The 16,077-nt window shown below is 36.7% G+C and overlaps 1 protein-coding gene across 1 annotated transcript in view; it reads right to left on the bottom strand.

Moving 5' to 3' along the window:
- The window catches only part of CCDC178 (coiled-coil domain containing 178), a 353,748-nt gene that overhangs the window by 233,753 nt on the left and 103,918 nt on the right, over positions 1-16,077 (bottom strand). Inside the window, exon 13 of the mRNA XM_069467842.1 lies at positions 9,780-9,963. Within this exon, the coding sequence (XP_069323943.1) occupies positions 9,780-9,963 (184 nt within the window). The remainder of the gene's footprint in view (positions 1-9,779; positions 9,964-16,077) is intronic.

Here is a 16,077-nt window from a genome sequence, read left to right as displayed (position 1 = left end):
GGGAACGGACACGCCTGGAGCTCTGACTTGGGGGGAAAGGCGGTACATGGGCAACGTATGTAACCTGAAATTCTGTATCCCCCATTATAATAAGATGAAATAAAAAAAAAAAAGAATAGTTTTATGGGTACTTGAAGTACAGTTTATAATGTATGTCTATAGCTTTTGCACCATCTTAAAGTCAAAAAATCATAATTCAAACTCTTATAAGTTGGGGACCGTCTGTATGTGCGTGTGTGTGTGTGTGTGTGTGTGTGTGTTTAAGTTCATCATTTAGTGAATCATTTAGTCTATTTAGTGAAAATGCTGTTAACCACTTTCAAAACTGAGGTCATTGATGTCATGGAATTTGTCACATGACTAGTCCTCAAACAGGTAACAGAACCCAGGATTCCATGATACTATAGCTTGGACACATTCTACAGCACAATACAGTAATAGCAGGTCCTCGAATAACATAATTTCATTGAATGTCATTTTGTTATAACGTTGATGAGGGGAAAAAAGTCAATTCTCCACCAGGCCACAGTCTGTGTGGAATTTGCACACAGCTTGTGCCAGTTCTTTGTTTCTGCGTGGGTTTTCTCCGGGTACTCTGATTTCCTTCCACATCCCAAAGATGTGCATGTTAGGTTTACTGGAGAGTGTACACGGTCCCAGTGTGAGTGAGTGTGGCAGTGTGTGCGAGCGCGCCAGCGATGGGACGGCGACCTGACCATGGCTGGTTCCTCCCTGGTGCCCTGAGCTGCCGAGAGAAGCTCCAGCCACCTGCGACCCTGAACTGGAATAACTGGGTAAGTAATTATCTTACTTATTTTTATTAAACTTCCTTAAGTGTATGTGTAGCTCACATTTATTTCAATATTTATTGCTGGAAGAGTTTTGAGTCTTTATTTAGAAGTTTGCTGATGTTTTTGTGACCATAAATGTGCGATAGGAACCTGACTCTTGTTTATATCAATCAGCCTGCGGTGAAATTGGTTTCATATGTTGTTTCACTTAAAAGTTGCGGTTTCCAAGAACGTATTAACAAAGTCAAGTGAAGACTTACTGTGAGCTCCCTCCTCTATTTCCTCAGCTTCCAGTACTGTGTCTGTTGCAGAATATTTGCTTATAACATTAGAACTATTATAATTATTTCATATTTCTCCCAAAAGTGTTTAATCTGAATCTAATCATGAATAAACAAAAACAGAAATCCATATTGAGAGAAATTCTGCAAAATAAGTGTCCTGGACTCTTAAAAATGGGTCAATGTAATAAAGAACCAAAATTTTTTAAAATATAGGAAACTCTTTAAGATTAAAGGAGACTCAAAAGTTATAACAGACAAATGCAATGCATGGTGCTAAGTTACATATACCAATTCACTAAATTAGAAAAATTTGCTTGCGGATTATACATTTGTGCCTGTTATCTAATTATTGCCTATTAGCTCCAAATCCACTGTTTTAAGAGGGTGCCTCTTCCACGCATATTCCTTCTTTGGGTACTTTCTCTCTGACCTCCAGACAGTGGCTGCTGCCTACATGTGCTATTTCTGTATTCTTTAGAGCAGGGGTTGGCAAACTTTCTCTAGAAAGGGCTAAATAGTAAATATTTTAAGCTTCGCAGGCCATAAGGTGTCTTCGTCATAACTACTCAATTATGGTTTAGGAGAAAATGAAAGAGAGACCAAAAGACCACTTTGATGAGCTTGGAAGCAGCCTGGGGCAAAGGGAGAGACAGCAACTCAGCTACTGGAAACAGCTCACTTTAAAACAATCACCTTTGACCTGCAGCCTGGTTTTAGCAGTCACTAACCAGAAGGTGGCAGCAGAGAGCTATTCTGCTGGAAGAGACTTCTGTACCAGGACAAAAAGCTGAACAGGAGAGAATGGATGGAGCAAAACTATGAGCCCAGAAACCCATGTTCAAAGGGGAAAGGGGAGTAAACACTAAATAGAAACAGATCTAAGTTCGGAACCAAAGAAATAGCATCAGTTTGCTCTCCAGTGACAGAGGGGCACTAAGAAGAAAGTTAGAGAACTCATAATTGTATAAGGTTTGAGATCAAGAAAGGAAGACACTTAAAAAATTAAACTCTTAAGGCAGAATTTGAGATTTGTTCAAATAACTGTGGGCTGGGCTAAATTAGTGTGACAGGGTAGCTCTGGCTGTGCATTGCTAGCACACTATTTGGTGGCCAGGACTCTAACAGGAAGTACAGGTTGCAGCCCAACCTGATTCTATGGAAAAATAGCACACAACACTATTTTATCTTTCTTTTTTATGAGGGTATATGGGGGGGGGGACTATAGAATGTTTTAAAATTACAAAAAATTAAATTAAATTAAAATACTCTGAAACTCTAAACCCACAGATTTGCCTTGTGACTTTTTGGTGTAATTTCTTTTTTAGGTCCTGTGTTTAAAGTTGTTGTCTTTGCTAGAGTTAGTCTAATAAGATCTTTCTCAGCACTGAAAAAGCAGAAGTCCCATTAATTTTTAAAATGTCCATATTGAATGAATTTACAATTTATCCTTATACTCATATACATAACCACTATTGGATTATTGAGAAATTTGTGTATTTAAATTTTCCTACTAGATATTGCAACTACATATTCATGGTTTCCACACTTACTGAATATCTACTTTGTTCTAAGAACTGTTCCGGTACTGGGAAGTAGCAGTGTATATAAAATAGACAATCACTGTTGCCCTCGTGGACTGTGTTTTCTTGTGGTTGTTATGTATTTAATTAATTAGAAACATCTTTAAACATACATATTTGTTGGGTTTCTTCATCCTTGTTATCTGGTTATTTTTTAAAAGTAATACTTTTATTCTTATTTCAGCATATTATGGGAGTACAGATGTTTAGGTTATGTACATTGCCTTTGCCCCACCTGAGTCAGAGCTTCAAGCTTGTCCATCCCTCAGACGGTGCACACCGCACCCCTCACATGTGTATATACCCATCCCTTCTTCCCCTCTCCCATCTGCCCGACATCCAATGAATGTTATTACTATATGTGCACTTAGGTGTTGATCAGTTAAAATTAATTTGATGGTGAGTACATGTGATGCCTGTTTTTCCATTCTTGTGATACTTCACTTAGTAGAATGGGTTCCAGCTCTATTCGGGATAATACAAGAGGTGCTAGATCACCTTCGTTTTTTTGTGGCTGAACAGAACTCCATGGTATACCTATGCCACATTTTATTAATCCACTCATGTATTGATGGGCTTAGGTTGTTTCCACATCTTTGCAATTGTGAATTGTGCTGCTATAAACATTCCAGTGAAGATGTCTTTTTTGCAAAAAGTCTTTTTTTTTTTTTTTCCTTTGGATAGATATCCAGTAATGGGATTGCTGGATCAAATGGCAGTTCTACTTTTAGTTCTTTGAAGTATCTCCATACTACTTTCCACAGAGGTTTTACTAGTTTGCAGTCCCACCAGTAGTGTATGAGTGTTCCTATCTCTCTGTATCCATGCCAACATTTGTTGTTTGGGGACTTTTTGATAAAAACCATTCTCATTGGAGTTAAGTGATATTTAATTGTGGTTTTGATTTACGTTCCCCTGATGATTAGAGATGTTGAGTATTTTTTCATATGTTTGTTGCCATTAGTCTGTCTTCCTTTGAAAAGTTTCTGTTCTTGTCCTTTGCCCACTTTTTGTTAGAGTTGTTTGATTTTTTCTTCCTGATTTTCCTGAGTTTTATATAGAGTCTAGTTATCAGCCCTTTATCAGATGTGTAACATGTGAATATTTTCTCCCATTTTGTAGGTTGTCTCTTTGCTCTCCTGATAGTTTCCTTGGCTGTGCAGAAGCTTTTTAATTTGATCAGGTCCCATTTATTTATTTTTGTTGTTGCTGTGATTGCCTTTGGGGTCTTCTTCATAAATTCTTTGCCTAGGCCAATGTCTATAAGAGTTTTTCCAACATTTTCTTCTAGAATTCTTACAGTTTCTTTTCTCTTATTTCTCTGTTCTATCTCTGGGACTTACTTATTTAATTGAAAGCTGTTATCTTCAATCCCTGAGATTCTTTCTTCTGTTCCATCTACCCTGTTCTTGAGGCTTTCCACTGTGTTTTGTAATTAATGAATAAATTTTTCATTTCCAGAAGTTCTATTTGATTTTTCTTTAATATTTCTATTTCTTTAGTGAATTTTCCTAGATATTTTTTGTCATTTCTTTGTGTTGGTTATCCATTTTTTCTTATATATCATTGAGTTTCTTATGATCCATGTTTCAAATTCTTCTTCTGTCATTTTAGTTTTCTGAATTTGGTTAATGTCCATTGCTAGAGAGCTGGTGTTCCTCTTTAGGTGTGCTTTCCGTTTGATTCTCCATACTTCCAGAGTTCTTTTGCTGATTCCTTCCCATCTGGATCAGCTGTTGCTTCTTACCTTTAGATTTTCGTTTGGATAATGACACACCCTGTTTAGTCTCCGAGCCAGTAGGTGGTGTTTGTGGGTGAGATTCGACCACACCCTATATGATGAGTCAGTAGATGCAATAAAAGGGTGTGCAGAATGACCTGCCTGTCAGTAGGTGGCGCTTGCTGGGAGGAGCAGGCTGCAGTGTTGTTTTGGGGTCCTATAACCAGCTCTTGTTCTTCTGGAGAGGCACTTTAGTGCCTCAGGTGGCGAATGGGGCCCTGGGACTTCCAGGTATGTTCTTATTCTCCACCTCGGTGGGGGCAGGTCAGGGATTGAGTCTGGGCAGAGCTGGGTTGGGTGAGCCTGTCCTCAAGCTCCACAAATGCTGTTAGCAGGGGTCAAAGGTCTGTTCTCTACCTCTGGGCAAAGCTGCCAGGGAGGGGCTGAAATGGCCCCACTCAGCTGAAAAGTCTACATTTGGCAGGTGGGGCTGTCTGAGACCTACAGTCTGGAGCAGGCCTCACTCCTTTCTACCCTCCCCTATTCAGGTCCAGCAGGCATAACCTGAAGCCAGCAGATCTCCCTTGACTGTGACGCAGGCCAGGAGGTTCCCTGCCTAAGATCGCAGCCTGAACTGGGAGCATGGCCCTCTCGTGGGAGGAGAGTTGCCCCTCAAGCACGCTGATCTGCCCCTGAAGGTGCATACACAGCTCAGTAGGCTCCCATTCACAAATATCCCTTCTGTGCCCCTGGGCAATGCCCCAGAGATCAATCCCTGACCCTACCAGGGAGAAAAGTGCTGGTCTCAAGTCACCCACAGGGTGCCCAAGCTGGATCAATGTCTCTCCACCTTGGGATTTGCCCTGCTTTCCTGGAGTTACCAGGCAAGCAGCACCTGGGAGGGCTGGAAGGTAGGGAGTTTAGAGTACAGTCTGTGTACCCCTCAGTCTGCTGTAGGGCCCCAAAAGGAAAGGTCCCATTCCCTGCAGATGCCTCCAGGTGGTGGCTAAATTGTCTCTCTCTGTGGCAGCCATGGGTAGGGAAGAGGAAGAGGAGAATGAGGCAATATGGCCCCTGCTGATCGGCTTGGGTCTGCGGGGCAGGAGGTGCCCTGAGGGAACTGGGAGTCTGGTGCCCTGTCTGCAAGAGGCTAACCACTCACTGGCAGCAGCCGTCTCTGGGCTGGTGTTAGCAGTTCTCTCAACCACTCAGGAGCCCACCAACAGTCCAAGATACAAGGGAGGGGAAATTTAACTGTTCCACCTACCCTTGTCTCTGTTCTCCAAGCCTCTTGGGGGCCTTTCTCCTTCCAGTTCTCCTCCACAACTTCCCGTGGCGTCTTCTGTACTTTCAGGCACCCTTCCTTCCGACCCTCATCTGATCTGTTTGTCTGCCTGTTTATTTTTTTTCACTTTCTTCTAAAATCTATCTTTCTTGCAGAGACACTCTGGCTGGCGTTTTTTTGTCATCGCCATCTTGCCCCTCCCTGCTTAAAGATCTAAAGTCACACTTCTAGAAATAATGTTACTGAATTACAGATTATGAATGTTAGGTTCTTTACATATATGATTAATTACTTTCTAGAAAAGTTCTAATTTACACTGAGTTGGATACTTCAGCACATATGAGTTGCTATATCAATATACCATTGTTGAATATTAGTTTTCACATGTGTAAAATTCTTTTCCATAAAGTAATTGCTATAAGTAAAGAAGATAATGCATATAAAGTAATTTACTCAAGGCATCACTCATGTTAAGCACTCAACAAATAACTATCATTACTTTCAAAATGTTGTTTAGGATCTACACATTCATCATATTTATCAGGAGACATATTTAAGATTCCAATGTTTAAGTCAGCTGTTAAAGATTTTTTTTTTAAATCCTGAACAGGAAAGGTAGCCCCAAGCTATGGAGTATTTTTTACACTGTTCGTCTCTAATACTTTTGAGAATACATTATCAGTCAGGCTCTAAGTTAAATGTTTTATATATAATATTATCTACTTATTACCCAGAGGTACTGTGTAGGTATTGTTATATTCATTTAGGACATGAGAAACCTAGGCTAATAAAAGTTAAGTATAGTTTCGATATTCTCAGAGCAAATAATTAGCAGAACCAGGATTCAAATTAAAGAAACATCTGCCTCTAAAGTCCACACTCTTTCAACTGAACCACATTTCCCTTGGAAAAGGGAGGAGAAAAGTAGAAAAAGGGTTCAGAGAACTAAATGTAAATACAAAAGAGTCAATTTACCACCTATTTTTTGGCAAGCAAAGCTCAGAATCTGGAGAATGGAGAAGGAAATTATGTTCCCATATGATATTTACAGCAGGTCAAATAAAATTTTATGTCCTCAAACATTTTGTACTTTCAAGATTCATGAATATTCAATGCTTTGTTTCTATAATATTTTGGGGTTTATTTACTCCCTCAAATATGTATCACGAAAATGAACTTCTCTGGTGCTTGATCAAGGGGTTACCCAGCAGCCATTTGAAGGACTTAAATCCTCACACTATTTCTGCTTTTCTTGTATCTGCCTTCACTTTTCCCCAGCAACCAATTCCCACTAATATAGATAGATGCTCCCCATATTACAGGTAATACCTTCCTGTCTGCTCAGTTTTGGCAAAGTATGCTGCTTCTAAATGGAGTAGAAAAGCATCTTATTAAATTAGAAACCAATGAAACAAAAGCAAAAAGATACAAGATTAAAGTTATAAATATGGAACATAGAGAAATAAAGAAGAGTGATTATGCTAAAAATGCATAGCATAAGTAAATCTGAGCTTCTGGCTGCTTAAATCAGAAGGAAATAAGAAAGTTTAGTGAATTCCTAATTATTAATAAAGAAGAAATTATAATTTTATCAAGAAAAATTAACTTTTTCTTAGTTCTAAAAACTCAGGTAAATTAGTTTCATAGGTTTCTTTGACCATATTGACAATATGACTAGTTCTCATATTAGTTTGAAAATCCAAATGGCAATGGTGAATTTTGGCCATTACTTTTTACCAACCTTTATTAAAAGCCAAGGACATAACATCAATTCATAATTCAATAAAAGCCACTGTATATGGGGCAAGAGTAACATGCTCTAGATGTGAGTAGCTATAGGGTATACATCCTTTAGAATAAAAATTAATGATTTCTTTAGAATGTCCATATTATGACCATTTTTAAATATTATCTGGAATTTCTGTTGACTGAACTAGAGATGCTCTAAATAGGCTTTTACTAGAAGAGATTATGCTGTCCTCCAAGAAAGGTTTTTAGAAAGTTTAGGACTTTGATTTTACCCAAAGGAAGGGCTGATAAACCTTGTCTCAGAGGTGGACAAATAAATAGTATTTGAAGGGAGAGCCAAGAATTTTCTCTGAAGAACAGTTTGAGATTGTTTAAAGTATTTGTAAAAGTACTCAAGGGAAGCCATAGACCTCTAAACTATAGTGAACTGAAACTTTCTAGGAACATAATATATTGTCTTTTCCTAACATTAAAAATGACCCCCTAGTATGGTAATTTTGAAGTTTTGAGTTTGACTGAATCTTAATTGGTCAGAGTATAAATCTAATATCTTACTGACTATACCAAGTCCAGCATTAGATGTTCTGGTCTCTAAACTCTACACAATTGCCTAAAAGCTATACTACTTGGGGAAAATCACTTTATCCCCAAAATGAATTGTTAATAACAATTGCACGATATTGCAAACATTAAGTTAACTAATATGTGTAAATAGTCCAACATAAAATGGGCTTGCATAAAACTCTTTCTACTTCATTCCTTCCTTTTTACAAGTTTCCACTTAGTTCTAGCACTCTGATTCTAATGTGGAATCTGCCCTTGAGCCACCCAAACCACTGTGTGTCCTCTCCTGAGCAGGAGAAGTCCCTGAGCCACCAAGCAGCTCACTTTTCCATTCGAATTCCATTACATTCAAGAAAAACATCCTATAAGACTATGCAGCTTACACAGAAGCCTTCCACTGGAGTGCTGAGAAGTGCTTAACATCTGATGAAAGCTTTCAAAATTTTTTATTGTGATGTTACATTTTTTGGACAATTCTGGGTGGGATTTCAGTTCATTCTATCAACACCATAATTGAATATGTCTTACTTTTTTATTTATTTATTCCCTACCCCAATTGGCTAATTTTATCCTGACTCTTGGCCAAACACCTCTTTCATGAATAGGTCAGTTGTTGAAATTGAAAGTATAGAAAAATGGGAACTTATCATCTCTAAGTGGAAAATTTCAGAAATTTGTAGACATCCCTATTGTTCAGGACTGCTTCTATTCTAAGACTACCTAATATTTATCCAGCATTTTACTGATGCATTAACTTGAGAGAACGTAATTCATAAACTCTACCTCTAGGCCTTCAAAAGGTTATTTCTCAGAGCTACCCCAGAAATGATATTGCTGTAATTAATTTCTAGATGACATAGATTAGGACTAATTTCAGGCCAGGATCAACAAATATGGAAAGTTGCCTGCAAGGGAAATATAATGCCCAAATTTAGGGTATTAAATAGATGTTCATGAATCAGCCAGTGAAAGACAATACGGTCATTACACAGGTAGAAACTACAAACTTGAATTACTATAAATTTGAATTATCTAAGGACAAGCCAGAAATAAATTTTAAATTCAGCACCACTCTGACACAGATCTGCATGTTTACATTATAGAAATTTAATGCCACATATATGCAGGCTCAGAGATGAGCAGGAATGATTAGCAATTGGAAATGGTTCCTAAGTGGAACAATTTCTGTTGCCGCTTTTGAGTGATCTCTCAGCTCGCATAAGGTAGGGAAAGGACATGGTGAACACTTTCTTCAATTCAGTAAAATGGTGCCCACTTTCCAAGACCCTACAACAGATGGCAGGGAGCTGCCATTCATCACATTTAGGAATAGATTTGAGGCATGTGAGCAGTTATTTCTGCAGCAATGTGGTCTACAAGTTGTCTGGCACTCTGGAATCCAACAACTTGTAGCCCCGATATAGGTACTCCCTATTCTTATGCTATATAAGGTACAAGAGCATATCCCCTCTTCCTACCACAGAAAGGAATTATTATGCGTTGGACATAGGGGATAAAGCTGAACTGAGCATCACACTCCTGGTGCTCCAGGTAGTTTATAGTGGATGATAGAAACCATAGCAAAAAGTAGAAACAAGTGTTGATTAGCTACATTGAGCCCCCATCCTCTTCTAGTCAAGCTGGGCCTCTGGAGAGAGGTGGTTTTCTTCCAATTTATCAGAAGTGATTTTTTGAAAAGACCATTAACCCTTAACTTAAAATCTAGATATCAATATTAAATCAATAACATTCAGGAGAATTATTCTTTTTTTCTTCACAACTAAGAAGAACACAAAGATACATAACCTTGAATTTTCTTCTCACTTCTGCTATTTTAGTTTCCAATTCATCTGTTTTATGTTTGGTTAGATGGAAAATAGCACCGATGTGATAAGCCTCCTTATAGAGTTGTTTGAGAACATTGTCATTCACTACCTTCCTTTTTGTCAAAGATTTGATTTCAGACTCAAACAGTGTTTTCTTCTTTACACTGTAAAAATAAAGCAAAAAGATTAATATGATTATTCCATGAGAGTATATATTGAGGCAAATATATTTAAAATAGTGAAAAAGGAACAAGTTCATATTTTATGCTGCCAAAAATAGATACATAATTAACTATAAGTTGAATATAAAACATATGTCCCAAGTCTCCATTTATTTTTCTGCTTCTCCGTTTGGTCACCTTTAATTGTTAGGCTATTCCTAGTCTCAGAAGGATAAGAGCATCAGTAAGAAAGGCTTGGGGAATCTGGATGCTTGGCTTTCAGAACATTCAAAATCCCTTCTACTCTCCTTTCCATATCTCTTTGTGACTTCCATAAAGGTATTACTACTAGAGGAAAAGTCCTAAAGAGCCTAAACTAAGCATGCAGTAGAGCAAAGATTCTCAACCTCAATACTATTGACATTTGGCACCAGATAATTCTTTGTTGTAGGGTGGATGTCCTCTGCATTGTGAGATGTTTAGCAGCATCTCCAGCACTGGCTCAGTTGTGACAACCAAAAATGTCCCCAGACATTGCCAATTATCTCCTCCTGAAGGTAAAAAAATCATCCCTATTGAGAACCACTCGACTAGAGCAATGTTTCTCAACCCTAGCTTCACATTACACTCACCTTCAAAGCATTTAATAAGACTTAGTGCTTTCAAAAATTCTGATGTAATTGATCTTGGATAAAGCTCCAGCATCACTATTTTTAAGCACCCCAGGTGATTCTAATTTGCAACCAGGAAGTGAAGTACCAATATTGACTAGAGCAGTACTTCTAAAGCTTGCATATGTGTAAAAATCACATGGAGAGCTTATTAAGTCACAGGTTCCCAGGCTTCACTCTCAGGATATGATTAAGTAGATGTAGGATGGGCCTGAGAATATGCTCTCAGTTATGTCGATGACACTTGGTTGCTGATCACACTTCACTCAAGCAGCACTGCTCAAGAGGGTACAGTCGTAATGAATAGTGATGATTAACTCTTCTTTAACAGAACACAGAGAAGATTTAATTAATGTGGCCAAATCAGCTGGTAATGAGCTGCATTGATCTCTCATTCTTGTCTATTCCAAAATAGGATGTAAGGGTGATGTAGAAACAAGAACAAACATATATTTAAGGCATACAGGAAGCATAGTTAGGCTCACAAATGACGTAACCATCTCTGTGGAATAGAAATGTGATTGAAAATCAAAGCAATAGAGAAGCAGCAGCAGGAAACTAGCTGAAGGTGTTCTACCACATGAGTAACTGGAGCAAGGTTCACTGACTCATAGCAGGGCTTTGCATCAGCTGTGCTTGCTTGTGAAAGGACCAATTCACTGACTGGGAGTATAGATTTGTAGAGAGCTAGGAGCTAGTGCATTGGGAAGAACTAATCCTGAGACCAATCCACGTACTATGTTACCAATCACTTAATGTTACCCCTGATATTATCTTAAGATGATCTCTAGGAATCAGAAAAGATCACCATAAATGGTAGACTTTAAAGACTGGTGGATTGAGATCAAGCAGGGTCAGGTAGAAGCAATGATAAACCTTCAATTGGAAAGAGATGAACACAAAGATGTGTATGATAGGGGTGTGTGTGTGTATGTGTGCTGCTTATTTAGAATGGAAGACCTTAAGAAAAAGACATAAGACACATTAAGAAATATCTTGTTTCCAAAGACCCAGCAATCAGAGCATGAATCCAATACACTCTAGGTGATTATTAGTCTTATAAAACACTTTGACAAAGAACCTAAAATAAGCACATTTAAATTGCTCAAAAATATAAGTAAAGAAGTAACTACTACTGTAAAAGAAAAAAACTGATACAGACCAGAAATGAAACAAAAATTGGTAGATGTAGAAAACAGCAAATTATAAAATGGGAAGGAATAATGAAAATAGCTTTGAAATAGACCAAAAGAACTCCAAACTGAGTGGGGTCAAAGAGAGTTTTAGATGATTAGGTAGGAATAAAGTACTAAGAAATTCACCCAAAAAGTAGTACAATGTCCGGTGTGTGTGGCATGTTTATGCCCATAGAGAGTATATGTATACGTGTGAGTCTATGGGTGTTTATGTTTGCATACACATGAATATTTGTGTATGTACCTATATATTTTATCTGTTTGTTTTGTGTATATGTGTGTTTATCTGTGTGTAGTATGTGTATTTATGTATGTATATGTATAAGTGCATGTTTGTATACGTATGTGTTTTGTGGAGCACATGCACAGCCCATGCTTGAAGTGGAGTGGAGTATGTGTTAAGCAACACCCATTCTGATTTACAGAAAGAACAATGATGAGGAGATTTGTTGTGGGAAGGCTTGAGAAATTTCTAGACTTGAAGAAAACATAGAATCACAGACCAGATAACAAAATGGGTTGTGAGTACTGAATATTACAAAAATTTTGAAAAATAACTATAGCTAAAGATATTTTGATAAAACAGTAGAATATTAAAGATACAGACAAAAGAGGGAGGAAGCCATGCACAAAAAAAGACATAAAAAATGATGCAATAGATGCCAGAAGAAAATGATTATCTTCAAAGCAAAGTGAAAATAAATATCAAGCTAGAATTTCATACATTGCCAAACTATTATTCAAGATTGATGAGCAATATTGGTGTAGGTTAAGAAAATTTACCACTTAAGCCTTCATTCAAATAACATGAAGTGGAGTGGAGTGGAGTGAATGTGTGTCTATGTGTGTGTGTTAAGTATCATCGCCTTTGATTTACAGAAAGAATAATGAGGAGAGTTGTAAAGACTAGAGAAATTAAAGGATAAAGACTAAATTAGAGACTAAGGAATCACTTCAGATGTATAGAAAGTGAACCAAAGGGGGACACAAGAAGGCATGAGAACAAAAATAAATGAGAACTATCAGAATACATATTAACACATAAGCATTGATTGTGAAAAATTTATTATTTAAAGTGAAACTAAGGCACCAGGCAACTACAAAAAGTGGAATATGTGTAAAGATGTTCAATAGTAATTTTTGCTAAAATATGTGTAATTCTCAGGACGATAATAGAAAAATAAAATAACACCAGATTTTATTAGAAATGTGTATAATTATCTAAACATATTTCAAAATTAAATGGTATTACTCTTGGCTTGTAACACAAGTCTAATACACCTATCTAAAGCACACCTGTTAAAAACATCAGATTATATTTAAAAAACAGGATTCAGTGCTGCCTGCAAGATGAAAGACCTAGGACTAAAGCACTCAGAAAATGTGAAAATAAACATTGGTGCAGCAACATTAATATCATGAAATATAATTTCATGTGAAAATCATGAAGAAAAAGAAGGTAAAAATAGATAATAAAAAATCATCCAACAAGAAATGAGATAATAATTTGCTTCAATGCCTCTGACTATATGTTCTTAAAATATGTAAAGAAAAAATGCACCATTATAAGAAGCAATTAACAGATCAACTATCAGACTTCTATTAAAACATCATAGCACAGGAAATAGGATAGAGAAGAAGTATATGCAACAAAGTTATAGCCGAAACAGCTTAAGTACTGAAAACCAACATAGCTCATCAAATTGGAAACTCTTAGTGCTAAACTGGATAAATCAATCTCCCTCTCTCTCTCACATATACAACCCCTCCCCCCAACACACGCACCCCTAGACACAGAACTGTGAAATTTCAGAACTCTGAAATAAGAAGAGAAAAATTCTAAAGTTCCCAGGCAGAAAAGACAGATTACTTATAAAGAAATTGTATCTAAAATACCATCAGAATCAGATGTCTTAACCAAGCAAAACTAAATGAAAGAAAACAATAAAAAAAAATCTTCAAATAAATGAGACAAAATTGACCATGGATCCAGAATATGACACTCTGAGAAAAGCCTGGTTGGAACTGCTTGAATAGAGAATGAAATGTGAGTTCATGGAAACAGGAGTGTTTTTTTTTTTTTTTTTTTTTTATAAGATTTGCTATAAAGAATAGAAGGACAGAGGTGGGATGCAGGACTAAGGTTTATTTTGTGTTTGCTTATTCTGTAACATGAGCAATATTATGCAACCTTCGTATACTATTAAAGAGAAATAATGATTCATGGGAAAGATTAGATAATTGTATTGTGTGCAACTAAGCTGGTAACAGAAAGAGGTAATTCTCATTTGATTACATCCATACTCTCTTTGAAAAAGATGATTAGCTTAAAATGTGGGTGATGTGAGTATTAGGATTGAAGAGAGAGAGAAGATATGAAACAATCATCAAAAAAGCTGAATTGTCTAGAAATTTCTTGGCAGTGCTGAGTATCTCTTGAGATTTGTAGTCATAGAATTTAAATTCTACTCAGAAGCAAATTTATTGTAATGCTAATGAAGCTTAAGCACGAGGGCCTCTAGTTGGCCCCAGCCCCTTTCAAAAAGTCTTTTGAGTGTTCCTAGCAGTGTTTTCACATGGTCTTATGTTTTCATAAAGTTTGTAAAAATAAGATATTTTAACCATGATTGATTAAGACCATTCTCTTTCTAATATAATGTACCCTCTGCAAAGTGGTATTCAAGTTAACTATGGGCATTTTGTATTCATAATACTGTATTATTTTTCATAAATTGGCCCCATATGCTATAACCTTTAGGGCCCACCAAACCAGGTTCCATCCAGGTGAGACTAATTAGTACATTAATTAGACTAGTTAGTGTTTTACTTTAGTCACATTCAGCTGCTAGGAAAAGTTCAATGATGTAAACTGCTGGTTTAGTTCAGTGATAGGGCTTTTGAAGTCATAGAAACAGGTTTTGGATGTTATTTAAATAAGTGCTTATTTTGACCCAACATAACTAGGTTCTGTAAGAAAAGAAAGGACAAGAAGTTTGGGATGGCCAAATAGAGTAAGGATAAGAGATTGGTCATTCTAGTGTCAAACAGTTGTTGGAGTGAGGGTACCAGTAGAGTAAGTAAGCTGGAAAGAAAGGTGTTAGCTATCAGAAAATGGATTCTTAAAATTGAGATCAGGAAGGGAGTCCATTCTTGGAAATGACAAAATCTAGAGTAAAACTATAAGGGAGGGTGGTTGGTGTGCATGGGAGAAAAGAATGTTGAAAATGAAGAGCTCTAAGAACTGAGAGTGCAAGTTCTTGCATGGACTGTATATACACCAAATTCACATTTCCATCGCCTCTGCAGAGGTAGAACATAGGAATGGGAAGTGTGATTTATTTACAGTATTTTAATTCCTTTTTTAAAAAGGTCTAAAATAGGCTAACGAATGGGTGAATAGTTAATTTTGAATGATGCATACACAGTTTTTAATGCAATATTTTTATGCTTTTTTAATACCTGAAAATTAAAAAAAAAACAGCAAAATAGTTTAAGAATATTCACTCAAAAGTTTGCTGTGAAATGCTGGAAAAAAATAGTATTCTATACTTCTGTGAAGTAACTTAAATTAATAGGCTGGTAAGATACAGCTAAACGGGTATGAAAAACACAGTACCCCGTGGATTCATTCTAAGTATTCCAGGCTATTTAACAACTTCAATAATATTCTAATTGCTATCTCTACAAATAAATCACTATCCTGTTACCTCTTGACAAACACATTTCATAAAATATATCAATATATCTTTATGGTGTTCAATAGCTTTTTTGCTCATTTCCCTTAATATCAACCCCATCTTTGGATCACTGCAGTTGTTTTGCTTGAGGTATAGTAGAGCATTAGAAGTAGATATTCAGAATATTTTACAGAGCTTGAATGTAAGAAAATGACTATATAGAAATTCATACCACACAGTTAACCTCAAGCAAACTAAATCTAAATTAATCAATTTCAAATCCTTTTAAACAAGTTCATTTTCCTTGACTTTGGTTGTTGAAGCTTGTCTGTCTATCATGTGAATAAGCAATCAAGTGAAATTGTTTGCTCAAGTCAAATGTCTCAAATGTGAAGGGTCTATTTCTAATGAATGATGGTTGGTTTGAAAGACAAAATTATCAAACTACACACTGCTTATGCAGGTAAACAATCATATATTATCATCACCACCACCAAAAGATCTAGCAAACATTTGCATGCACAGAGTACTAAACAAAGTCTGTTAACAAATATGGCATCTATCTTTTAACGT

The sequence above is a fragment of the Eulemur rufifrons genome, chromosome 5, assembly GCF_041146395.1.
Source record: "Eulemur rufifrons isolate Redbay chromosome 5, OSU_ERuf_1, whole genome shotgun sequence".
NCBI classification, from domain to species: domain Eukaryota; kingdom Metazoa; phylum Chordata; class Mammalia; order Primates; family Lemuridae; genus Eulemur; species Eulemur rufifrons.
This window is presented reverse-complemented; position numbering and strand designations above follow the sequence as displayed.